The sequence below is a fragment of the Gymnodraco acuticeps genome, unplaced genomic scaffold, assembly GCF_902827175.1.
Source record: "Gymnodraco acuticeps unplaced genomic scaffold, fGymAcu1.1, whole genome shotgun sequence".
Taxonomy (NCBI): domain Eukaryota; kingdom Metazoa; phylum Chordata; class Actinopteri; order Perciformes; family Bathydraconidae; genus Gymnodraco; species Gymnodraco acuticeps.
Genome location: NW_022990047.1, coordinates 2,193,293 through 2,220,764, shown reverse-complemented (window position 1 = coordinate 2,220,764; position 27,472 = coordinate 2,193,293). Strand labels below are relative to the sequence as shown.

General features: G+C 40.8%; 2 protein-coding genes and 1 long non-coding RNA gene across 12 annotated transcripts; 2 read left to right on the top strand and 1 right to left on the bottom strand.

Moving 5' to 3' along the window:
• LOC117545814 (putative cation exchanger C521.04c) lies at nt 1–21,036 on the top strand. Its single transcript, XM_034215805.1, has 20 exons — nt 1–276; nt 7,107–7,250; nt 7,347–7,453; nt 7,569–7,677; nt 8,213–8,329; nt 8,408–8,469; nt 9,254–9,406; nt 9,947–10,138; nt 10,237–10,336; nt 16,489–16,630; nt 16,718–16,901; nt 17,187–17,286; nt 17,947–18,068; nt 18,163–18,194; nt 18,397–18,509; nt 18,775–18,920; nt 18,994–19,088; nt 19,160–19,238; nt 19,343–19,451; nt 20,108–21,036. The coding sequence occupies exons 1-20, from the start codon at nt 207–209 to the stop codon at nt 20,179–20,181; spliced, it is 2,250 nt and encodes a 749-aa protein (XP_034071696.1). The 5' UTR covers nt 1–206; the 3' UTR covers nt 20,182–21,036.
• On the bottom strand, nt 17,733–27,215 carry LOC117545815 (kelch domain-containing protein 10-like). Of its 10 annotated transcripts, none has more exons than XM_034215808.1 (13): nt 26,943–27,215; nt 25,954–26,046; nt 25,040–25,261; nt 24,786–24,851; nt 24,636–24,671; nt 24,203–24,357; nt 23,980–24,128; nt 23,800–23,884; nt 23,656–23,722; nt 23,525–23,572; nt 23,298–23,455; nt 22,623–22,849; nt 17,733–18,103 (listed from the first exon to the last, which is right to left on the bottom strand). In XM_034215808.1, exons 1-12 carry the CDS (start codon nt 27,019–27,021, stop codon nt 22,640–22,642), a joined length of 1,368 nt encoding a protein of 455 aa, XP_034071699.1. In that variant the 5' UTR covers nt 27,022–27,215; the 3' UTR covers nt 17,733–18,103; nt 22,623–22,639. The 10 variants fall into 10 exon arrangements, with proteins under 10 accessions (XP_034071699.1, XP_034071698.1, XP_034071697.1 ...); XM_034215807.1 differs by lacking the exon at nt 17,733–18,103 and adding an exon at nt 19,810–22,214; XM_034215806.1 differs by lacking the exon at nt 17,733–18,103 and having other exon boundaries at nt 19,810–22,849.
• LOC117545817 lies at nt 25,744–27,472 on the top strand. The gene is made up of 2 exons (XR_004568886.1): nt 25,744–26,083; nt 26,926–27,472. It is a non-coding gene; the product is annotated as an uncharacterized LOC117545817 (long non-coding RNA).

Here is a 27,472-nt window from a genome sequence, read left to right as displayed (position 1 = left end):
GTTGATATGGTGATATACACTCCTGTACAGTAGGTGGCGGTATGCACCTTAAAGTAGTTTGTAATCCGCCAAAAACTGAGAGAAGAAGAAGAAGTATAATCCTCCGCCGTGGATCGTGCGCGTGCGTCTTCTTCGCAGGAGTGGCGTCGGAGTTGACTGAGATGAGAATCATTTTACGGTGAGGTGTTTTTTGTTGACCCGTGGAGATGTCCCTTTCAGCCGCACAGAGCTCATACACCAGCAGCCGGAGGAGGAGGCCGACTGAACACGACCAAGGTGAGCGGCTGAGGCTCATGCTCAGTTATGAAAAAAACAACTTTATTTGTAACTAGCAGACTATGTCCTTTACAGCGCTCTGAACGCATTCTCCATTGTAATTCATTCTCTTAGCATACTGTGTATTAACTGTGATATCATCATGTGAATGGAAAGAGTAAACACGCAGAGTGTTGTTGCAAGTTTGACAGTCACGTAGTGTTGATTACGACGTAGTTCCTCACTGCGTGTGTGCTCGTGTGTCTGCATGTATGGCAAGCCATTTGAGTATTTATTCAATTTCCTTGATATCAGACGGCAGCGGACTACACTAGTTGGCTCTTTGATTTCACTTGTTAGATATATGGTCAAACTAGTTAGGCACTCTGCTTTACTAGTTAAATAAAACATTTCACTAGTCGCTCTTTTTCAGCCACTAGTGGCACTTTTGTCCGACTAGTTACCACGTATGCCTTACTAGTGACGCCAGGAGCAGCACTAGTAACGTCAGGAGCAGCACTAGTAACGCAAAAGTCCCAACGTGTAAGCTTGTTGATGAACTAGTGGCCCTCTGACCGTACTAGTGACCCTAAAAGTCTTACAAGTTAACTAGTGTGCTGCAAAAGCTCTGACATGTTAACTAGTTACACAAAAGAAGCACAACTAGTTAACTAGTGGCATACATTTGTCTGCACTAGTTAACTAGTAGCAGCAAGAATCACTCACTAGTTAACTAGTAAAGGCAAAAAGTTAACTAGTTGACGCCTCTTTTGACCTTACTAGTTAACTAGTGGGGCTCAAAATGTCTACACGTTAACTAGTGAACCCTTTGCCTTTTATTAGTTAACTAGTGAGATACGTTTAAATTCCACTAGTGAGGCTTAAAATGTTCACTAGTAGTACTAGTGGATCGCAAATGCTCACTAGTCGCACTAGTTGCACAGAATGCTAATGAGGATGAGGGGAAATAATGCATCGAGGTCTCCTATTGGCCCTAAGCTATAGAGCGCCACGCAGCCAAAATAGTTTATTTAAGAGCTTAAATACACTGTGTTTTAAAATACAGTCATATGACCATATTTACACGAATATAAAACAAAAGTATTTGTGTAATTATGATCATATGATTGTATATCAAATTAGGTAAGAACATTGAAGACTTTGTTAAAATTAGAAACTTGCCATAGGACTGCAGACAGGAATATAGATCCTCTTTAAAACATTTTATTAATCTGCCATTTGAAAGGTGCTTGGATTAGAATTGCATTGTGATAACAGTGACATTATGGATAGAAAGAGGAAGTAACCCTCTTCGGATCACAGCTTTGAGAGATCGCCGTGACTTCCGTAAATATTAGTCTTGGCATATATGGAGAGGTTGTTTATCTTGATACGGATCTATCGTTACCCTGATTTTAAGATCTGTCCAGTGTTTCTGCTTTATTAATGAGCACCGCTTATAAAATGTCCCACGATCATATACTTTTGTGTCTCGAGTGCCGGTGTTCTCACACACAAGCGTGTGCACATTCGCACCAACAAAAACACACACACAAAGCGGAACAAAGCAGAAGCATAAACATGTATTTTTCTAGGCAAAACACACACTGACTGACTTCCCACGGACAATATATTAACAGTAGGCACTAAATACCCGACTGATGCACCTCACGTCTTTGCTAACCTTGCTAGACCTTGCTAAAAACATCGCAGGAGAACGCCCCCTCAGGCTCTCCCTCACAGAGCCGAACTGACCAATCAGAATCTGGGTCCCGCCTGCTTCATTTGCCTATGGCTGACTAGTTAACGTGTTGGCCATATGAACGGCAACTAGTTAACTAGTGGATGCATATTACAGCATACACGTTAACTAGTGAAGGCAAAATGTTCACTAGTTAACTAGTTGAAGCCTGTTTTGGTCTTACAAGCTGACTAGTGAGGCTCAAAATGTGCACTAGTTGACTAGTGAGGTCCAAATTGTCCACTAGATGCACTAGTACAATTGTTTTTACCTTACTAGTTAACTAGTTACACACACTTTATCTCACTAGTTAACTAGTGAAGCCTTGGAGGAGTCACTAGTAAACTAGTGACACAGATGTTTTTCTTACTAGTTAACTAGTGGAGGGTATTTTTTCTCACTAGTCAGGTTTTGTCATAAACATGTTAGACTTTGACCTGACATGTTACACATTTGTCTTACATGTAAGGCCTTTCCTTCAACTAGTTTGGCTTTTGTTGCACTAGTGAGCAACTGCATGCAACTAGTTAGCTATTGATTTAACATGTATGGCTTTTTCCATAACTAGTGGATATTTTCAGCCCACTAGTTGTGCTTTTGTTCTCTCTAGTTCAACACAATGACTTACTAGTTGACGTGTGTACGTACAACTAGTTTACTAGTGATGTGTCAAAAAATGCACTAGTCAACATGTATGACTTTGAAACAATTCACTAGTTAACTAGTTGCACGTACACGTCAACTAGTAAGTCATTGTGTTGAACTAGAGAGAACAAAAGCACAACTAGTGGGCTGAAAATATCCACTAGTTATGGAAAAAGCCATACATGTTGAATCAATAGCAAACTAGTTGCATGCAGTTGCTCACTAGTGCAAAAAAAGCCAAACTAGTTGAAGGAAAGGCCTTACATGTAAGACAAATGAGTAACATGTAAGGTCAAAGTCTAACATGTTTATGACAAAACCTGACTAGTGAGAAAAAATACCCTCCACTAGTTAACTAGTAAGAAAAACATCTGTGTCACTAGTTCACTAGTGACTCCTCTAAGGCTTCACTAGTTAACTAGTGAGCTAAAGTGTATGTAACTAGTAAGGTAAAAACAATTGTACTAGTGCATCTAGTGGACAATTTGGACCTCACTAGTTAACTAGTGCACATTTTGAGCCTCACTAGTTAGCTTAGAATACCAAAACAGGCTTCAACTAGTTAACTAGTGAACATTTTGCCTTCACTAGTTAACGTGTAAGCTGCAATATGTATCCACTAGTTAACTAGTTGCCGTTCATATGGCCAACACGTTAACTAGTCAGCCATAGGCAAATGAAGCAGGCGGGACCCAGATTCTGATTGGTCAGTTCAGCTCTGTGAGGGGGCGTTCTTCTGCGATGTTTTTAGCAACGTCTTGAAGACGTGAGGTGCATCAGTCGGGTATTTATGCCTACTTTTAACATATTGTCCGTGGGAAGTCAGTCCGTGTGTGTTTTGCCTAGAAAAATACATGTTTCTGCTTCACTCCGCTTTGTGTGTGTGTGTTTATTTTTGTTGATGCGAGTGTGCGTATGCTTGTGTGTGAGAACACCGGCACTCGAGACACAAAAGTAGAGGAAGTGATCTTGGGACATTTTATCAGCGGTGCTCATGAAATGAATAAAGCAAAAACACTGGACGGATCTTAAAATCAGGGTAACGATAGATCCGTATGAAGATAAACAACCTCTCCATATTTGCCAAGACTAATATTTACGGAAGTCTCTCAAAGCTGTGATCCGAAGAGGGTTACTTCCTCTTTCAATCCATCAATAATGTGACTCTTTTATCACAATGCTATTCTAATCCAGCACCTTTCAAATTGCAGCTTAATAAAATGTTTTAAAGAGGATCTATATTTGTGTCTGCAGTCCTAAGGCAACTTTCTAATTTTAAGAAAGTCTTCAATGTTCTTACCTAATTTGATATAGCCTACAGTCATATGATCATAATAACAAAATACTTTTGTTTTATATTTTTGTAAATATGGTCATATTTTATAACAGTGTATTTAAGCTCTTAAATAAACTATTTGGGCTGGGTGGCGCTCTATAGCTTAGGGCCAATAGGAGACCTTGATGCGTTCTTTCCCCTCCTCATTAGCATTCTGTGCAACTAGTGTGACTAGTGCACATTTGGGATCCACTAATGCTACAAGTGAACTATTTAAGCCTCACTAGTTCACTAGTGGAATTTAAACTTCTCTCACTAGTTAACTAGTAAAAGGCAACGGGTTCACTAGTTAACGTGTAGACATTTTGAGCCCCACTAGTTAACTAGTAAGGTCAAAAGAGGCGTCAACTAGTTAACTAGTGAACTTTTTGCCTTTACTAGTTAACTAGTGAGTGATTCTGGGTGCGACTAGTTAACTAGTGCGCTGCAAAATCTCTGACATGTTAACTAGTTGTGCTTCTTTTGTGTGACTAGTTAACATGTCAGAGCTTTTGCAGCGCACTAGTTAACTTGTAAGACTTTTAGGGTCACTAGTACGGTCAGAGGGCCACTAGTTCATCAAAAAGCTTACACGTTGGGACTTTGGCGTTACTAGTGCTGCTCCTGGCGTCACTAGTAAGGCATACGTGGTAACTAGTCGGACAAAAGTGCCACTAGTGGCTGAAAAAGAGCGACTAGTGAAATGTTTTATTTAACTAGTAAAGCAGAGTGCCAAACTAGTTTGACCATATATCTAACAAGTGAAATCAAAGAGCCAACTAGTGTAGGCCGCTGCCGTCTGATATCAAGGAAATTGAATAAATACTCAAATGGCTTGCCATAGGTCACTAGTACGGTCAGAGGGCCACTAGTTCATCAAAAAGCGTACACGTTGGGACTTTGGCATTACTAGTGCTGCTCCTGGCGTCACTAGTAAGGCATACGTGTTAACTAGTCGGACAAAAGTGCCACTAGTTGCTGAAAAAGAGCGACTAGTGAAATGTTTTATTCAACTAGTAAAGCAGAGTGCCTGACTAGTTTGACCATATATCTAACAAGTGAAATCAAAGAGCCAACTAGTGTAGTCCGCTGCCGTCTGATATCAAGGAAATTGAATAAATACTCAAATGGCTTGCACCAGCACCGTCTACTCTCTGTCAATGCACAAAATGTCTCTGTCACAACTGAACATGCATGGAGATGCTCGTTGATATCTATTTGTGTTTTGTTGGCTGCTATGAGTCTGAGAAACTGTCCACATTTGGGCTGCAGATACATTTAGCTAGTTATATTTCTATTAGTCCTACTCGGTTGGTTATATTTAGTAAACTAATCTGTAAAATTTCCTAGAATCCAATATGACCTTTTCGGATTACTTGTTTGGGACATGCAACTTCATCAAATAAATCAAAGGCATTGGGATATTTTTGTTTTAAATCCTCTGGAGCAGAGAGAGGAGCTGTGGACTATTGTTATTGATTAATGCATCAGTGTTTCTTAGGGTCACAAACACTCAACTCACAACTTAAAATGAAAGCGTTTAGTTTATTTAATAAAAGAGCACATGTTCAATGTGAAAAGTGACAGTAGATATAGATTAGTTGCAATTTGGTGCTATATATATATATTTTTAAAAACACTTTGAATTTCAGGGGGGACGCGGGTCTCCGTTGGCGGGGCGCAGCGCCCCTCCAAGACAATGGTAGGGGAAACACTTACTGCAAACGTTTGAACTAAAACCATACTTCACCAATAATGTATAAAATATGTGGAACATGTTGAAGTCAGTATGAAGTCTCCATCAGACAGAAGAGATTAGGCTGAGACAGTCTCTGTGTCTCCTTTCCATTTATCTGAATGAGAGATAAACCTCTTACATTTCTAACTATAGTTTAAAAACGGTAGCTGGTATCGGTAAAATGTCAACGCGTGCAGAATGTCAGGACCCTGACGAGCGTCTGAGTCTGCTGTTTGTGTACTTTCGGGTCAATAATGTGGCATTTTTGGCAAATTTACTAAAGGTGTGCAGCTGCTGCTCTGACGAAAGATCAGGTTGAATTTACAATGAGCCTTAAAGGAGACGTGTTGAAAGATTTTTTTTTAATTGCATAGCATTCGCACTAATTACCCAGTTCATGAATGATGTCCTGAATGAATGAATATGCAATAATAATGCATGTCTTTTTTTAGGTTATAATAAACAACCAAATTAAGAGTCTGTCTTTTATGATTTGATGCTTCTGATGAAACATGTGACTAGTGGCTTCCTTTCCTATTTTTTTTATCTTGATTCTTCATTTTGAACCTTAGGAGATGGACAACACTATTATTAATAAATGATACTGAGTTTACATAGGACTTCTTATATCTTCTCACAACTAATGCACCCTTGCATGGCTAACACTGGTATTTTTTACATTTGTTCTACAGGAAGAAAATACCAAAACAGAAAGAGGAAACTTGTGAAGGCACTGTTTTAAGCAGCTTTAAAGGAGAAGTCACGATTCTTTCTGCTTGCTTGTCTCATGATGCCAGACAATCTGTCTGTATGCATTGATTCATCAAGGCTTTATCTTCTCAGAGACCAACCCTGGAAATTAAAGCATTAATGAATTACCTAGGGCAATTTCTACCCTTCTCTTAATGGCAGGCATGCCTCTGGTTCCTCCGCAGAACAAATCCAGCTCTTGTCAGGCAGTCAGAGGCAGTAATCACTTCAAAGATGGATGGATAGATGAATAGAACAAAAATAATATCTGCCCCTGAGGTGAAGTTTGTTATCAGTGAACTGTACACAACTAAATACATTAACACGTGCATCTATTGCATCTATATATGCATCTATTGGCTTCTAGTTAAATGTCCTTAAATGAATATGACATTGATGGCCACGGTCATGCATGTGATGGCTCTGGTTGAGGTTTGGAAGGGCAGTCATTTTGGAAGCAGTGAGTGTGGTGTCTTCATCCAATATGGAACTTTACACAAATATGATTTAGAAAACAGACCTACATTATTATATATTTTTCAATTGGGTAGAAGAAGTCAATGTAATTGTAATAGTTCTTAAATATTTGAATCACTTGTTTAGGGACTACATAAAACATTTTACCATTGGCAATCTAAATATTTTGTTGCTTTGTGTTTCAGATCTTCCACAGGAGCATGATCCCCAGGCCAGTCTCGATCATGAACAGTTCCACGACCGACTGACAAATCCCACAGACACTCCATCTACAAATCACTCTATATGTCCTGCACTGTGCACAACTAAATGCATGCCTGCACACACATGTAAGTAATGGGTACCAACACTTCTTCTTTTTTTAAGTAACCGCAATGCCTCTTTAGTTACAAATATATTCATCATTTTGTTGCTTGTCAATTTAGGTCAGAGTCATCATGCCTACGATGAAAGCTGGGAGGAGATCCAAAGCAAGAGAACCATCAGAGCGGAAAACGAAGTAGAAGCAAACAAACTAGTCAACAACTACAGGGTAAGACGTCTATAGGCAACTGTCTTTTCTACGCAAATCAAAGTAGTTTGAGTGCAGCACAACTGACAGGACAATCCATCACACAAACTCAGTATTTGGTGTGTGTGTGTGTCAGTTTGGTTTCAGAAAGTGGAAGAGCCACGTGACGGAGCGTCCATTTGAAGTCAGGTCAGAGGTTGTGAAAGAGCTCTACTCTGAACTGAACGTCATCAAACCATATTCAGGTAGGGGTATTGTGCTCACTGTGTATATATGCAAAGATGATTCAGGTTTATCGCAACTTGGGAAATGATTGATAAGACAATTACATGTGTTGTAAACAAGCCAACAGTTTAGCTATGTGACTTACAAAACCAAAAGCCTAATGCTGTTGCAGTGCTGCATAGAAAGCAGTCCTAAACTCACAAAAAAGCCATATTGATAAGCAGCAAGTAAAGATTATGTTCATCAGAAAACTCCAGGGTGTTTAGGCTGTTTACCCAAAGGACACCAAAAAGAAAAACCAAGATACATTTTTTTCAATCAAAATAAAATCCCTTACAACAAAATTAGGTAAGTGCTGTAAAGTTTTACACTTGTCTCACAGGAGTTATGTAGTGTAAGCACAGGCGTTATGAGATGACACTGTTCCCAGATCTCAGCATCTAACACAACCAATACAATATTGTAATTATTACTGAGAGAACATGCATTAAAAACCACAGAAATAAGATCGAAGCGAGTACTTTCATTGATTGATTTTGTTTGTCTTGGTGTTAGGTCATCTCATCACTTGTGGAAACGTAGCATATGTGCTTCTCTTTGGTTGGTGGATCTCTCTGGCCTATTTCCTGATTGGCCTCTTTATGTTCATCACTATCACTGGTGTACCCTATGGTATGTGGGCCATTCAACATGGATACATGTATTGTTTATTATGCATACAGTACATGCATCTTTTCTCTCACTCTTAAGGCAAGCTTTGCTTGAAGTTGTCCTGCTACTTCCTGTGGCCCTTCGGCAAGTCAATCCATGAGGTACAGTTTGGGTTCAGTTTATGTTTGAGATGTTCCGCTGTTGTCTCTTTATCAAGCATAAATGTCAAACATCCATATCTTCACATTTTAAGATAATAAAGTGCTGTAAATGGGATTTATTTGGCCTGTTGATCAGATAAAACACAGTGTAGCGGCCAAAATCATATAGAATGAAACAGATAATTAACTCAATAACACTGCCGCTGAGCTACTAGTTAGCAGATCTTACGCAGGGCAATGATCATCCACATCAAGACAAGAATTGTGCATGTATTATATGATCCAATATCATTAACATAGAACAATGAGCAGGTTTCCTATCTTTCTTTCCTTTAGTCTTTCCTATGGCTTCCTTTCTTGTGGCTTGAAAATCCCTGGTAAAAAAACATGTGCCTACTAGTGCTCTACTCCCACCACCTGTCTCCAATATATACAATTACACCAGGTGCTCTAATCACCCAGCGCCCAAACATGCCTTCAAAATAAAAGCATAGAAACTACTTTAATAACAATAATAACTAAGAATACATTTGCTATGAACAATCACAGCAAGAAAACAAATGTTTAAGTGTTAAATAATATAAAGCGATATATATCTCCAACACACAGAATCTGAAGACTCCACCTAGGCTTTAGAAAAAGTTAACTTTTTTCTGACACAACGGATTAATTACTTGAAATAAAATCAGTCATCCAGTAAGGATCAATCACCATATTTAATGTTACTAATGCAAAGTTAGTGCTCTAACGAACACAAAATACAACTTTATTTGTGTTCATCCAGATTGGAAAAACATTGAGGATATGTTGTGAGCAAGCACCAGACTGTGAGTGTGACTTGGAGCGGACGGAAGATGACTCCCCAGTCCTGCTGCCGTCCCCCACAGACGGGCCGGTCCCAGAGCTGCCAGGACGACCTCTCCGCACTCCCTACTGGGTAACTTCAAATTCACATAGAAACAGCACATGAACACGGTGCTACGGTCTTTTACACCACCTGACAATTACAGGTTGAATTGGGCATGGACTTTTATGAATTGATTGGATAAGACAAAATAATAAGTTCTCTATTGCATACATTTTACATTTTGTTTTTTTCAGTTAAGTTTTTATATTTTCAATTAATCTTTTACAGCCCTGCACCATTTTACAAAAATACAAAATAAAAAAATACTAAAATTCCCTTTACACACAGCACAGTCAAAGCTTTATCTTTTTAACTGCAGAGTTTACATTACATGTCATGTTGTCTTGATGTCTGGGTAAACAGTGCTTGTAAATATAGTCAACTTTGATCAAATACAACGTTATTTACCAACATCAATACTGTAGCTTTTGAAAATGCAGAGTGGCTAGTAACTTTGGGAATCTACTAGCCACAGCGTCTGGATAGCAACAAGGTCATTTCAGGCCCTGTTTATGAATGACTAATTTCTCGCACATCAGTTGAAGGATATTTGTTTCCCTTGTTGCGTAGCATCGCTTCTCCACCTATGTTTGGTTGCTGCTGGGATATCCTCCTCTAGTTGTAATCCACTCCCTGGCCTGCTTCATCTCCTGGATCCTGGTCTTCACCATCCCTGTTAGCAAGATGAACGCACGGACACTGGGCGTCATCCTTGTCCTGGCTCCTGAGGACGTCTCTGTCACCTCCTGCACACAGAGGAAGGCAAGGCAAATATGTAATATTTATCACCCACAGCACATCAACCTGGATATGTTAGCAGTGTTGGTTGAATGCACTTTTTATTTTTGCTTGATCCTTAGCATCAAATCTATGAGACCAGAGCACTGCTGTGCTGCTACCAGGCGACAAACTGGTACTACTACAAGTACACTGTTGATGGGATCAATGTGTTCGCTGTCAGTATCCTTTACTGGTGTGAAATATGTGTCAGTATCTTAGTACTATTGAATGACTTTTTAAATTACAATTGTTTTCATTATGAAGAAAAAGATTATAGGGATTAAACAATTATTGTACCGCTGTTTAGCAATAGTGCTTTGGTTTTTCTTGCTTCTGCCTGTTGGTGCTGGGGGGAAACGATTATTTTGAAAACGATTAATCGGGCGATTATTTGATAGATTAGTCGACTAATCGAACGATTATTTTTCTGTTGTTCAATTCGTAAAAAAAACGTAATGTAAAAAAAATTATTTTCACGATACTGTGTCTCAGGGGATCTTAATATTTAAGAACCTATTAATGTGTTATACCAGATTAACGGAAATAATCTCAGCTAACTGACGATACAAACCATGTTTACCAAAACAAAACACAAGTCTCATAAGAAGCAAACTAAAATGCTATCTAAATGACCCCTGAGCGAAAAATGCTAACGGAATTGGCACAGAACTCAAGATAAAAGTACCCTTATTACTTATCGTAGCTGCACACAGGGGCGGCGCCAGGGGGGAGCTAGGGGGTGCTGAAGCACCCCCCAGGATTGCCAAAGCACCCCCTAAGCACCCCCAAGAAATATGTGTTTTGTTTTTTTTTCCGAAAATTATTATTATTATTTTCATTAAATTAAATCAGAAAAAGTATTGATTACATCAATGCAAATGTGAAACAAACAAATGTTTGACCAAAAACATAAAGCCAACACAGGTGATATGATTAGGCCAATGGCCAGCACCCATTAGATTTTTGACCTACCCATAGGTTAAATTACTTTACACTTGAGTGACTTCCTGTTAGCTAGAGCGCCAACTTATTTGCTAACAGCAAAGTGACAAATGGATAGTTTTTTAGTCCTTAAACGTCCACGTGTGGACACTCAATCAAAACCAACTGAAAGCGAGAGGGATTCTGCACATAATAGGCCTCGTGAGTACAAGTAGCTTACTTCTGGGTCTCTGTGTTTCATTCATGCTCTGCTCTGTGTGTGTATGGCACGAGCCATTTTGTGTGCGTGCGCAAGCGAGCGAGAGAGAGAGCTTGCGCACCGGTGGGTATCTACCGGAGATCGTTGTGGTTAGCATCTGGTGCTAGCTAGCCAAGCTAACGGATATAAGGAGCTTTTTCAACAACAAGGTGGAGGGAGAACTCTCTCCTGTCAGACGGAGAGTCTCAGATAACCTCAGCTCAGGTGAAGTAAAGGACTCTCAGTGTTTAGATAGTTAACTTTAGTCTAGTTATCTCAGTGGGTCTCAAACGGTTTGTTTTAAAAGGGGAGTGATTTGTAAAATTAGATTAGATTAGATTACTTTATTGTCATTACAAAAATGCAAGCACAGTGTCAAACGAAATTTAAGGATGGTCTAACCAGAGTGCAAAACAGTCAGTTACATACACAATTATCAGAAGTATGTACCAAAATAAATGATACAAACATAAAGGTAAATAGATGGGAAATGTATAAATAGGAATAAATACACAGATAATAATAAATACAGTGAATACAGAATTGCGCTTCAGCACAGCACACGACAACAACTAGGCAGTATGGGACAGCGTGGGGTTCATTGTCAGCAGTCTGACTGCTGAAGGGAAGAAGCTGTGCGTAGTCCTGTTGGTTCTACCCGGGAGGCTGCGGTAGCGTGTCCCAGAGCGGGTGCCACGTAGGGGGATAAACAGTGTATGGTTGGGGTGGGAAGAGTCTCTGATGATGTTTCGTGCCCTTCGCAGGCACCGCTTTTCATAGACTGAGGCTATGGAGGGGAGTGGCATCTTGATGATGCGTTGTGCGATCTTCACCACCCTCTGCAGTGATTTATTGTCCTTGACCGTGCAGTTACCGTACCATACTGATATGCAGGTGGAGAGGATGCTCTCGATGATGCAACGGTAGAAGTTCATTTGCACCTGGGAGGATAGGCGGAGTTTTGCCAGTTTCCTCAGGAAGAAGATGCGCTTGTGAGCCTTCTTGACTAGGGCTGAGGTGTTGGTGGTCCAGGAGAGGTCCTCCGAGATGTGGACTCCCAGGAACTTGAAGCTGGTGACCCGCTCAACCTCTTCTCCACTAAGATGGACTGGGGAGTGCGTGCCGTCTTTGTTCCTTCTGAAGTCCACAATGACCTCTTTCGTCTTCTTGGTGTTGAGAGCCAGGTTGTTGTTAGCGCACCACTCTGCCAGATGCTCAACCTCTTCCCTGTATGCCGTCTCGTCATTGTTGCTGACAAGCCCGACCACTGTGGTGTCGTCTGCAAACTTAACGATGGTGTTTGAGCCATGTACAGGTTTGCAGTCATGTGTGAAGAGGGAATATAGGAGGGGACTTAACACACAGCCCTGTGGGAGACCAGTGCTAAGGATGAGATTCGAGGATGTGAGCTTGCCTATTCTAACATCTGGTTGTGAGAAAGTCCAGTATCCAGTTGCAGAGGGAGGGGTCGATGCCAAGGTCACTGAGCTTGGTAATCAGTTTTGAAGGAATGATGGTGTTGAATGCCGAGCTAAAGTCAATGAACAGGAATCGTACGTATGTGTTGCTCTGATCCAGATGGTAGAGGGCAGGGTGTAGTGCTGTGGAGATGGCGTCATCCGTACTCCTGTTCCGACGATAGGCAAACTGGTAGGGGTCAAGTGTGGGTGGGAGGCATGATTTAAGCCGAGCCAGGACCAGCCTCTCGAAACACTTCATGATGGTCGATGTAAGTGCCACAGGTCGGTAGTCATTAAGGCTTGTTGGAGAGGCGTGCTTGGGAACAGGCACAATGGAGGTGTATTTGAAGCACGTGGGGACTTTTCCTTGGGCCAAGGACAGGTTAAAGATGTCAGTCAGGACTCTGGTCAGCTGCTCAGCACAAGAGCTGAGTACACGTCCGGGGATGCCATCGGGGCCAGCGGCCTTACGTGTGTTTGTCCTGCTCAGTTCAGCATGCACATCTGTGGTGGAGAGTGTGAGGGGCAGATGGTCTGCAGGGAGAGTGGCCCTAGTGGCTACCTCATGATTGACCCTGTCAAAACGAGCATAAAAATAATTAAGCTGATCTGGAAGAGAGGGGTCAGTGGACGGGGGGGAGGCCCGGGTGGGTTTGAAGTCTGTGATGGTCTGTAACCCCTGCCACATGTGTCGGGGGTCAGAGGTGTTAAAGTGCTCCTCAATCTTTAGCTTGTGGCAGTGCTTCGCCCTTTTGATGCCCCGTTTCAGCTCAGCCCTGGCTAGACGGTAGTCCTGCGCGTCTCCTGACCTGAAGGCGGTGTCACGTGCCTTCAGCAGTTGGAGGACCTGCCCATCCATCCATGGCTTCTGATTAGGGAATATTTTTGATCTGTTTGGTGGTGGTGGCATCACTGATGTAGGTGTTGATGCAATCCAAAACAGAAGAGGTATATGCGTCAATGTCTACTTGGGAATCCATAGTGGTAGTTAAAGCGAAGTTGTTCCAGTTGGTGATGTGAAGCTGATGCTGTAAATTGGACTCTGCTCCCTCAGGCCAGACTTTCACTGTCTTGACCGAGGGCTTGACTTGTCTGATAAGGAGGTGGTATTTGGGTAGAAGGAACAGTGAGATATGGTCTGACTGACCCAGATGGGGGAGAGGGAGGGCCTTATATGCATCTTTGATATTAGTATATACATGATCCAGGGTCTTATCTCCTCTTGTGGGACATGAGACATGTTGGTGGAATTTGGGGAGAACAGTCTTTAGGTTGGAGTGATTGAAATCTCCAGCAATGATGAAGACAGATTCCGGGTGTAATGTCTGTTGCGTGCTAATGGCTACATGCCGTTCCTTCATAGCTAGCTTAGCATTAGCATCGGGTGGTATATAGGCTGCAATTGTAATGATGGAAGTGAATTCTCTGGGCAGATAAAAGGGTCTGGATTTAACCATGAGAAATGCTAGGTCGGCAGAACAGTGCCTGGTAATGGTGCTGTTGTCTGTACACCAGGAGTTGTTGACATAAATGCACAGTCCTCCTCCGCGCATCTTACCACAGTCAGCTGTTCTGTCCGAACGGGTGCAGTGAAGGCCTAGTAACGCGATCGCGCTATCAGGAACGCCCTCATGCAGCCATGACTCTGTGAAGATCAGAATGTTTGTGTCCGTAATCCGTTTGTTGTTTATAATCCACAGTCGTAGATAGTCCATTTTGTTCACCAGAGACCGCACATTTGCAAGGAGAAGGCTGGGGAGAGGGGCGCGGTGCGGAGCCTGGGTTAGCTTCTCACGAGCGCCTCCTCTACAGCCTCGCTTTTGCCTGCGATCTCTTCGCCGTCTACGGAGCCTCCTTGTCCGGGGAGGCAATGTAAACAAACCCGGTGAACCCGTTGCTAGCCTGATGATGTCGTCGGGAGCGTTAATGGGGATATCCAGTGGTCCGACATGTAACCCAATGTCCAGAAGGTCTTGTCTGCTGTACAGTGGGTTAGAACAGATGTTCTGGACGAACAGAGTAAAGATAAGTGTGCAAATAATAACTAATTTGCCGAAACTGGCGAGTCCAAAAGCCGCAGCATATACATGCGCCGCCCAAATATCTATAAAGAAATAGAAAATCTGTTTACAGTTCTGTTTCATATGTTGAGAGATACGGCCAATATATCCATAGATCTCTTCATTTTGCTCTCAAAGTGCACCAGATTGATGCTTTTAACTTCAATATTTAAAAACAAATCTTTTTTAGATTTGTTTAGAGAAGGTGAGGACCCTCTTAGAGGAGGTGAGGTCCACTCCCCACTTGTAAAAATAGCACTTTACCCCTGCTTACACCCATGTGCCGTGAGCTGATTATCGAGCCTTCATTGTAACAGTCGCGGGTGCACTGTGTGTGCGTGTGGGGAGTGTTGCAGTAGAACATTTCACTGTAGCGCTGGTGCATTAATGGGAAACCCTTATAATGTTTGAGCACCCTCTATGAAACGTCAAGCTACCCCACAGCACCCCCTAGAGAAAATCTCTGGCGCCGCCACTGGCTGCACATACAAGATATCCGATTAAAGCTGAGACTCCACAGATTATGTAGGTACATAGTATCATCACTGAGTGATCCGGACTCGCGACAGGGGAAGCAAATACAGTCATCACAACACGTACCTTCACAGAGTTTCTAGGGAGATCGTCTCACCGCCGTAGCTGTCAATCTGATCAAAATACGTGTTCAATGGCATTAAAATGAGAAAAAACGCGGCTGAATCGGTTAATCCATAGGTTTTTAACGTCTATGTATAAACAAATTATTGAATTTATAATCCATAATTCCATTTTTATGTAAAAATCGGAGAGCAAATGCTAGCTGCTAATGGTTGCCACCACAGCTAGCTGCTGCTTCCGGTCAAGCAGCAGTCTCAGTGAGATATAAATATATACATATCTTTGCGTTTTGGACTAACTTTAAAATATTCCCATGTTTTTGAAGACCTAGGGCGAGATGTTTTCGTTTGAGGGCTTCGTGCGCAATCCTGTGAGGAGGAGGTGATAGCCGTTTCAGTCTCCATTGTGTTAGAAGTGCGATTGCGAACTGCTTGTTGCTTTGGGTGACCCACGTGTGTGTGGCGACCATATATACAGTCTATGGTGTCGACGCGGAAATATGTCGTCGACGATATTTTGAAGTCGACGCGTCGCTACAGCACTACTGCCTGTACTTGCTGAGTTACTGACTGGAGTATGTTGAATATAGCTGACCAAAATGCTGAATTTATGTAGTTATGTAATTTATGTGAATTTATGCTGTGGCAGTGCAATGTGATATCATTTTGATCTAATTTATTTTTGGTCAAATATACTAATAAATATAGATTATTTTAGATATGAATATTAAACATTAGAAGTTGATTAGATGTTTTTTATTATTATTTTTATATTATGTATTTGAATATATATTATGTTTTTGGGGAGTTTTTTTACTTTAAAAATAGGTTTTTCAGTTGAATAAATGTTAAAGTTCAAGAAAAACCATGATTTCAATTAAAACTGTTTTCTTTTTAAAACACAGGATTTTTCAGAGAATAATTCTACCCTCAATGTTGACCAAAAATAATCGTTATTCTTATTTTTTAGTATGCCACAATAGAGCATTCCTAGTTTCATAAGAACACCTGTTAACATCTTTAACTGCCTTCTCAGACCTCCTGCCTCTGGTAATAGTTGCCATTGTAATTGGATATATTGACAGAGAAAACCAGTATGCCAGCTCTGACGTCAAGTTTGCCATAGCAATCTGCTCCATCATACCTCTGTCTTATTATATCGGTATGGGCATTGCCAGGTGAGCTGTTTTCATCACTTTGAAACACACAAAGAGATTTTCCCTAAAAAGCACCTTCTGATGTAAATTCTTTATCATTTTTGACAGTATCTCAGCTCAGAGTAACTTTGCAGTGGGTGCGGTAGTGAACGCCACCTTCGGCTCCATCACAGAGTTGACCTTCTACATTACAGCCTTGCTCAGAGGTCACCGGGCAGCCAACCCGTGTCTGCAGGAGGTCGTCAAAGCAGCGCTGACTGGCACTTTGCTTGGCTGCATCCTCTTCATCCCTGTGAGCCTTCCTGCATTTACATCACATTTTGCAGCTTTTACTCAAGAAAAATATTTAAAATGAGCGCCAGTTTAAGAATGTAAACGGAGAGCTTACCAAAACCTTTGTCTTTTAAAAGACCTTTGTCTCACCAACAGTAAAAAGTCTTAAAAGTGTATTTCTTTTAATACTGTATCATTTCAGCAATCAGTGAAATCAAAATGGAGACAAGAGTCCCTTTCATATCACACCACCAATACAGCATGTGCAGTATGAATTTAGGCCCTCATTTTGTTTTTCTCTCAGGGCGTCTGCATGATAATCGGAGGACTGAAACACAGTGAGCAAAGATTCAACAGTCGCTCTACAGGAGTGAGCGCTGCGTTGCTTTTTATCTCTGTAGGAGGCAAGTATTTACACACACTATATCCTGTACCTTTAGGCTGTAACCGTTTTGAAAGTGTAGACAATTTTCTCTTTTCTTGCTGTGTTTTTAGATGCAAACCACTTTATGGAACTGGCCTCCCTCACCTAACAAAATGATTTGTACACATTTAGTAAGCTGGAGAAGCTGTTAGCTCTTACTCTACATTGCCTGCAGAAAACCCTTTTCATTGTATGTGTTTTACATTTAACACTTGCAGAGCCTGTTTGCTGGAATAAATGCTACAGTATACACATTTTTACATAATTTCTTCACATACTTCTGCAGTGGATCATATGAATTGATCAAACAAAAACTGTAACTTGTGGCTGTAAAACACCAAATGTTAGCTTTTGAAGGGTTAATAAATGAACACATGTTTTCCTTAATACCATACCCATAAACCAGGCTTAACAAGAACAATTGTAGAAAGTTGCATATTCTGATTTATTCAATAGATAAAGTAGAGATCAGGAGGTTATTTCAGTAATGACAAGTTCATACAACAGTCAACAATTCAGCTACACATTACATCAAATGTGGCAGCAACAGAACCAGCTGTTGCTGTTTCTGTCTGTCAAAATTGAAATCAAATGCAATATAAAAGCTTTACCAATGTCACACACTGTCTGTCCATGGCAGGTGTGTTTGCCCCCACGCTGTTCTCCAAGGCTTATGGAAGTCTGGTGTGCGACGCCTGCGCCAACTCCTCTGGAGGAAACAGCAGCGGGGCGTTTGTCTGTCACAACTGCCACTACGACCTGGTCAGCATTAGAAGTCTCAGTCTCACCAGCGCATCCTAACAAAACATATGACTTACTTCCACTGTATAATGTGCTTTTAATTTTTTTCCAACAGAACAATGGTACACTGTTCCGCAACCATGTGGAGTAAGATATATTTTTTAAGTCTCGTTTTGTAAAATGTCTTCTTGTTGGTGCATTTAAAACCCTGACACCAAAATTCAAGAGTTAACATTTCCACAATGTCCGTGTTTGCTTGTTTTTTGTCACACATTCTCAAATGTTTTGAGCTAACGTTTTTTATTTGTCTTACTTCTCATTTAATGTGCATTGTGTGTTCTTGTTGCAGGCCACTGGTGTACACAGTGTCTGCCCTCCTACCAGTTGCCTACATAATTGGTCTGATATTCACACTGAAGACACACTCTCACATTTATGACATCCATGTTGGAGGCGGACAGGGTAGGACTCTCCTCTCGTATTTCACGTTTAAAGGAGTTGTAAGGAGTAGGGTTGAATGAGTATCTTATCCAAAGGCAGAGAAAAGCAATATACAGGTTTTTTTTCTGTGCTGGTACTCATGTCTGCTTCTCCAAATGGGGTGGGGTCCTGACTGACAATCTACTGTACAAACCATCCTCTTAAACACATAGCTGTACCTTGAATTATTCCACTAGAAGACAGTGAAAGGTGGTCTAATGCTAAAATAATATCTTTGTCTGTGCAGAGAATGGCCCCCATGGAGCAGTGGTCCACTGGTCACGGTGGAGGTCTCTGGTCATCCTCATCATTGCTACTGTGCTCACGTCTGCTTGTGCCGATCTAGCCACCGAGCACATCCAGCCCATACTAAACCAGCCCAACGTCTCTCAGGTCAGGACGTGCTTCTGAGCACATGCAGTCAGTTTCAATCTGGTGGTATCAACGCTTTTCTCTCCTTCTACAGTATTTCATCGGGGTGACAGTTCTCGCCATGGTGCCTGAGATCCCAGAGATTGTAAATGGGATCCAGTTTGCTCTCCAGAACAACATCAGTCTAAGGTAAATCCTGTCTTTTTTAAATGGTTAAAATTAAAAAGTGATATCTGTACATTCATTTTTTTGTTTTTCAGCTTGGAGGTGGGAAGCTGTATTGCTGTTCAGGTCTGCATGCTGCAGATTCCAATTCTGGTCTTATTCAATGCCTGCTACGTAAGACTCCCTTTCCTCTATGTTCAGTTTCATCATTGATTATTTCATAAAGTACCCACACTGTTTGCTGTTTTATAGTTTCTGTAATCATCTCTTTTGGACAGGATGTGGGATTTGTGCTGCTGTTCAGTGACATGCACCTGTGGGCCAGTATGTTCAGTGTGATTCTTGTCAACTACATCTTCATGGACGGCAAGTCTGATTATTTTCAAGGTAAGTTTATTTTGATATTTTATGTAACAAACCAGTGATAATAATTCAACTTAAAATGAACCTGTTAACCAATAGTAACCGCTTGATATTTGCTTTGTGTAATGCAGGACATTTGAAAAGTAAGAATCTATTAGGTCCATACTGGGGGTCCCGCATGTATTTACAGATTGCTACTGCTCGTCAAAAGTTTTAAGATGAACTCCTTTTATCATCTGAAAACCAACTTGCTTAATATCTATCACTGTTCTTATTTGATGTATCTTGCCAGGACTCCCCCGTTAAATAAAGGTTTATTCGTAGTGGTTAAGTAAAATGCTATGTTAGATGATTTTAACCTAGAGAACAAATAGTCAGCACACAAGGTTGTGAATGTGTTTATTTATTGCATTACAAAAACATCAATAGCTGCAACCTTGAATGCACCAAAGAGACTAAGAGCCGAGTTAAGTCCTTTATGTCGATAACTTTGCTGATTTACTTGAAGAGATTTGATTATATAGGTCAAGGAGTTTTATATAGCCAAAGATATTCAGACCTATAGTATAGTTAATTTTTTGCATGCCAATTCAGTATGGTGGATTGATTGACTGTAATCTTAACACATTGGGGATCACATCATGTTTAACCCTATGACATGTTACTTTCTGTCCCCTCAGGCACAGCTCTGGTGGTCGTCTACCTCATACTGCTGGCTATGTATTTCTTCGCTCCATCTCCAACAGGCTGCTGACCGTGGGACTTTCAGCCCAAGTTACTTTTTAAAGTCTGAAAGTCATTAGGCCCAATTCCAAACTGCCCCCTTCAACTAGACACTTCCTCCCAGTTTGCGCATTCACTTCATAAATTTTATTGTAACGTTTTGAATATATATATATATACACACACAGTTACAAAAACTAAGCAGCTTATGAATATCACATTTTCAAACAAAAGTAGTTTTATTATCTAAGAGATCCTGATTTGAAACAATTATGCAATGTTACGGCATTTCCTGTTACTCCTGGGGAGAGGAGAGATGCCACTGTATTTACACCCTCCACCTGAAAGAAGGGAACCTAGTTTAGCCGTGAATGAGACTACGCCATCTACCCACTCCGTCACAGAGTGGGAGTGGGGCGGTTTCGAGTTGGACCTTATGTGAAATGTAAAACCCCTCCCTTTCTGACTACATTCAATGTAAATTCTGACAGGTTTGTAGTAATTATTTAAAAGTCCGTAAAACCATGCAAATGAATGAGCCTTTTAATGTCAGGTAAGTTGCACATCTATACTACTGTAAAATGCAGCGTTTGTAAGATAACATTTAACAATGTCTCCTTAAACTCGGTCTTTGTAAACTGAAGAGAACATCTGTAGGTTTTGTTTTTTGATCAAATACAACTGAATAGTATATAAAGTATCTGCACTAAACCTTTTTGTTTAAAAAAAAAAAAAAAGGTACTGGTATGTTTTTTTAGACTAACTCCAAAATGTGAAAGATATTTTAGATAAAACACTGGTACCCTATATTTGGAAAGAGTGTCATGGCTGGCTGTGCTAAGCTATAATAATAACTCTTGTCAATACAACATTTTGAAAAACTGTCTGCCTGTGTTTTTATTGTTTGTACAGACAGGACCTGAAACATATGTACATTACAGCCATAGTTGCTTTTGAGAAGACATTCACCTTTTCTCCTGAGAATTTATGTAAAGTGACATGCACACCATACCAACATGCAAAGGAGATAATTTGACTTTCTTTGAACATCAAAAATGATGCCAATATAGGCAGTCCATTTTACAAGTCGGAGAATGTAGTTAAGCTGTTGCTTCATAAGAAGATTTAAATAAGGCAAAAATAACAAAATTAAGGTGGATATTTGAAATGAAAATGGGCATTATGATAGTTATAGATGAGACTAGCTTCTGTTGACATTTTGATCAAAGCATGCCACATCCTGAGTACGCCTCTTACCCTGCCTTGTTCTTTTTAGAAAAGGTACCATAGCACGTTCTCTGGAAAAACAACACCAAAATAAAAATGCAGCCTATGTGTAAGTATAAAAGCGTTTAAATAGAGTTTAGGCATCAAGGGGCAGTGAAACGAGAATGAATTAAAACGGAAATGTAGCTACATGTTCTGCTACAAAACAGCGGCTCAAATAAATAGATTAAACTTTGACTGCATCTCCATGAGCAGAAGGATTCAGCAACAAAAGGCTCATTTGGAGAACACTGTGTGCACAATTCAGAACAAATTAAGATCTTACTACACACACATTTACAAGTGTTAAAACGGTGTAACAATGCAGAAGGCACCAAATGTAGAACTGAAAAGTGCATGAGAATCACTGCGGCTCTACAAGTGAATTCCTTAATTTCCAACTTATTAATTAAGCTTTTTCCTTTAAGAGGAAGAACAATGGAAGAGGCACTAAGATTCACAGTGATGCCATGATGAGTTAAAAAGGCTTTTGAGTTATCTGATCCTAGGGCCTAATGTGACAGGAACATTTTTTAATCTGTTCAGTACAGTAACAATCACAGCTTTTAATTGGAAGGCCTTTGAGGCTAAAACATAATGCCTTTAATAATTGACCTAATTAGACTTTTAAGTATACCAGTCATAAAGTGTCCTCTCTTTTAAAAATAATCTGACTGATTACTAACAAATGTAATTTGATATCAGCACTGTTACAGTCTTACCTATGTGACAGGGTGTAGCACCAGCTGACTTATGACTTCAGCAACAGTGACACAAGCTGATCAGTCTGACTTTGATCTAAAATGACATCAACGCAGGCAAATTAATTTACCCTTTTAAGAAGGTCTTTGGATCATTTCAATGTTCCTACTTTAACAGCAATGTGGTAAAAACACAGAAAACTGGGGAATGCACTAGATAGTGTATCCGAAATGATAAGAGCTAAGCAAAAGAAGGAGTGATTCTGGTGACCATGCTTATCCATGGTGTCAGATACACGCAGAACAAAGTCTGACACCAAAATATCCAAACATTACATTTTGCCTAAAAACAGAAGAAAAAAAAAAAACTCACATTTACATAAAACTTAAGTTAAAAAGGCATTAAATGTTTTCCATAGTCCTCTGACATCAGCCTCTCTTGGTCCTTTAAAAAAGCGTTTTTTGCCTTCAGTGTTTTTAGAGTCAGTGCTGCTCCGTCACATACCGCTTCAGTTGCTCCGTCTATTTGAGCCGCTGGATGAGTGTGTGCGTCAGTCCCAAGCCGAGCAGCTGAAGGCTCGACAGCTGGGCCAAGTGAGGGAACGTTTTCAGCAGTTTCTCCCAGGTCAGTTCCAGCAGGCTGGGCACCACCAACCACACTTTGTACAAAGAGCCAGACCTTCGGTTCCCAAACATGTTGACGACGCCGCCATGGACGTACATGCAGCCAGCCTGGAAGGGGAAAAGTTGCATAAAATAGAGCAGCAGCAATTAGTTGATTAATACTTTTGCAGACATACATTTAGTGATCAACCATTTTGAAAAAGTATTAAATATTTCGGCATTTCTTTTTAAGCAAAATTACCAAATATCCTGTATTGTCGGGTTTACTAAGAAGATATACTGCTTCTAGATGATTCTAATTTAGAGCAGCATAAAATAAACAGACATAAGAATGTCGCTCTAGGATCTGGGAAATTGAGGTGGACATTTTGTTTACCATTTTCTGGCTACAGAGTAAACAATTAAAAAAACATTTAGAGCTGCAGATGACTTAATAAAGACAATACAGATAAGCTGCAGCCCTACAGCACAAAAAAATAGTGTCTGTCTCACTCGTGCAGAGGAGAAGTCTGCAGCCCGAATTAGAAGTAGAATGTTTGAATGATAGATAACTCACCGGAGTGACGGCAGCGCAGTGAAAGTAGGCTGGTTCTGGCATGGTGGCCAGCAGCTTGGTCCACTGGAATGTCTGCAGGTTGATCTTCCACAGGTCAGATAGGATCAGCTCTCCATTATAACCCCCACATATAAACACCTCTGGAAGTAGAAACAGAGCTAAACTTATATTTAAAAGAAATAAACATTTCAGTGTGTCCAGATTATGCCGTGTTAAAAACTCCGTACCATCTTTGACCTGCACACAGCTGTGACAACGACGGGCAGCAGGATATCCTGTTATGACAATTAAATGAGGTAAATTCAATGTGTGGTGCCTAAATACTTTATTCACCAAAGAAAATAAACAAAACACAAACCTATTTGTCCATGCTGTTTGGTGACAATTTCCTCCCAGTAATTTGTCTCCAAGTTATATGCGTGAATCTGATGAAGACAAATGGTGTTAAAAATGAGTTGGACATTTTCTCTGAAATATGTTGGTCTATGCATCTTCCCCTCACCTTGTCCATGGGATATGACGTCCAGGAAGTCCCACCTCCTAAAATGTATATTCTCTGTCTATCATGAGCTAGTTCATGTCTGTACCTGTGAAACCATGCATTCATTTTAGTCTATTTTAATGAAAATGTGGGATTCACGGTCACACACTGTAGTTGTTTACACTATATCTGCAGTCTGACCTCTCCTCAGGAAGATCTGAGGGTGTGTTGTTGGGTTTGAGGTGGGTCCACTCTCTGGTGCTCAAGTCCAGCCGGTGCAGGTCAGTGCTGTAAAGGTAGCCTGTTGTCCCGCCAAACACATAGAGGTACCCATTTATGATGACCATCGCCTGGGAATGGAGATCAACATTTTAGGACTTGAGCTTTATATCCAGACCAGATTAAGAGAGACGGACGCTGTCACCTGTCCGTAGATCTTGTTGGGTTTCTTCCCTTTGCAGGTGAGGAGGTTCCACCGTTTGTACTGAACATTGCAAACATGGACCTCGTTGCCGTTGTTTTCCCCAAATGGAATCCCAGTGCCACCAAACACAAGCAGGTTGTTGCCGTGTAAAACAGCTGAGAATGATCATTGCTAAACAATTAGTAAATGTAGCTATAAAGTTGCCAAACATAAAAATGCTACTTGCAATAAACAAACAGATATGAATTAGTATTTTCACAGAATGAATGTAATTGAATAACATGTCACTATATTCAAAGGTGCAATTTTGCAGTCTTTCACTTTTTATCTTGCAATGACAATGAAATAGTATGTATACTCGTCAGCCCAAGTCTCTACTACAGTTGAATAACTTGTTAAGAATGCCTAATAAGGTTGGTTCAAATCTACTTACTGATCATTTCACATTTCCTGAAGCTTTCAGTTGCAGCTTTAAAAATTACAGTATTAATAAGCATTACATTGTAAAATGTAGACCACTAGAAACATCACTAATGCAATGGTTTGAGGAATTGGTCCCTTTGTTGTTTATACAAATATTTACCCTGTGTTTGGCATGTGGTAGGCACCGATTTCATTCCCTGTTGTTTTTTTGGTGCATTACCGCAACCTGTTATTTGTAGAATATTTTAAAGCCTTTAGCATGAATCTGTGTTGTGTCACCTGAATTCAAATATGTCATAAAACGTACACTCCATAGTCCCATATAAACGCCAAAGGGTACCTTTAGTAATAATGGTAGGTGGTTCTAAAAAAGGAGAACATGTGTGTGCAGGGGAGCAGCATATCTATCTTTACCTGACATAGAAGCCAGCTCTGTGGGCATGTAACCCTCTGTGCGTATCTGCTGCCAGGTGGCCGTAGCAAAATGAAACTTCCAAAGCTCCCTGAAGAGAGGGTAGTCCTCATTATTGGACCCCCCTGCCTCCTCAAAGTCAGGGTTGTAGCCTCCAAACACATACAGGTTGGTGCTGTCTGCAACACAGCGGTGTCCGCTGCGGGCGGGGGGTACACAGAGTCCTGTGGGGGGAGCACGGTCAAGACACTGTGAAGGCTAATAGATAGAATAGAATCGGAGGGATGAAACCCCTCAGTGAAATGTGGCCTCTGCATTTAACCCATCCTAGTACCAGGAGTCTAGTACTAGGATATTTAACTTGTATATAGACTCTTATTGCACATTCCTATTGTATTAACTATAATATAATGTACTTTAATATTGTTTTAATATTGTCTGCTTATCTGTATATTGTGTTGCATTGTTGGAGAAGCCTGTGACCTAAGATTTTCAATGACATAATTACTCTGTAGCTATGTTAGTTTGACAATAAAGAACCTTGAACCTTGAGGAGCAGCTATTGTACAGCCGCCAGGGAGCAATGGGAGTTGGGGGGGGGGGGGGGGGGGGGGGGTTTGTCCGGTGCCTTGCTCAAGGGCACCACGGCAGGGCCCAGGAGGTGAACTGGGACCTCTCCAAGTAGTAGTCCACACTCCATATTTAGGTCTGTACGGGAACTTGAACCGGCGACCCTACGGCTCACAGTCCAAGTCCCTACTGACTGTGCCACTGCCGGATGAAAGAGAAAATTGAGCAATTGAACAGCATGTATAAGCATAGATACAACTGGGTGGGATTTACAAAACTAAAGTTTAAGTATACATTTGACAGGAGGGGGTGACTCGATCACAGTTATTTTGTGAATTTACAGCACCTTCTCTCAGAAACCTGTTGGGGATCCGAAGGTTGGGGCAAGAAGGGGAGAAGATGCGCCGAGCCTGAAGCCACCGTGCCCGCTTCTTGGAGCCTGCCAATCACAATAAAAAAGTGAAAAGAAAGAGTGGGTAAGCAAAATATAGAGTTAATTCAACTTTATTTAAATACTTAAATTCATACAATCATTCACCTCAAAGTGATTTACAGAGCACGTTTAAAATGGACCACAATAAATGCAAGTTTTAGAAAAACTACAACAATAAAATGTTTGAATTCACTAGAAAAAAAATAGGCTCATGGGATCAAAAGCCAGGCTAAAAATATATGTCCAGAGGTTTCATTTTCAAATTGTCCAAAGTTAAAGTTGCTCAGATGTAATGGGTGGGTGTATGTCAGAGGTTGGATTAGGGGCACTTTAAGAAGAAATAAGAAATAAATACAAATCGTTTTTTGAGTCTTATATTTAAATGTGTACTATCTAGTACTAGTAGATACCGTAAAGGGTGTCTATTGGCAGTGGCTGGGGGTTGTCTGGGTAAACATGTTGTGGAGTTAAAGGCCGTTTCAGACATTGAATTTACATAATATTAACTTTTTTAAACTCACTGTCGTATGCAAGTAATGGATATTTGTTTTCATTATAACAGTGAGGCAACGTGTACTGTTGTCCGAGCAGTGTCTCCACCATGAAGCTTATACTTGTACCCTTCAGTCTCCCATGATTTAATCCCCATTAAAAAGTGAATAACTATCACAATAGCGCTGGAGATGCCTGCTGGGAGTTCATTCCCTGATGTCTACTGGCTTCCGTAGCACGTTAGCTAGCTGTGGCCTGTGTGCACCACATCGCTTTATCACAGACAAACTCAGAAACAGGAGTCTACATAAAAGGCAAGAAAAATACTTACTTGGATTACAATTTAATTTTCCATTTGCTTTGCTGTCTACAACATGCTGCTCGTTGTTGCAGAAGGTTTGTTTACAGACCTGAGTCGCGGATGGAGGGCCTCCACGACAGTTTCTCAAACTTATTGAACTGACTCCCGTCCTGCTCGGCCGAAGACATCTCGACAGGGAGCCACACACACACCAGCTTCACACCTGAACCGCCACCCGCTTCAGTGTGACTACACGGAGTGGCATGGAGCTGCAATCACAGCATAATAAATAAATCTTACTAACGAGCGTCCACACCTGCTGCTGCTGCTGCTGCCCACCACCGGCAGCTGGTCTGCGCTGACCAATCAGAGGACGGGGAGCCTACATGTCGTGTTCAAGAGCCACATGGTCGTGTTTATATGTTTGCAGCGATCCTAAATGTTTACATACAGTATGTAGAATATGTTTAAAGAACAGCTTAAATATAGAAGCAGGTTTAGCATTCTATGTGTGTTTGGATTATCATTTACTTACCCCAAATGAGTGCCACATGTAAAACAACTAAGATATCATTGCTAGAAGTGCTATGTTACTCAAGTAAGTACAATTTACTTTTTAATAAAAAATAATGAACATTC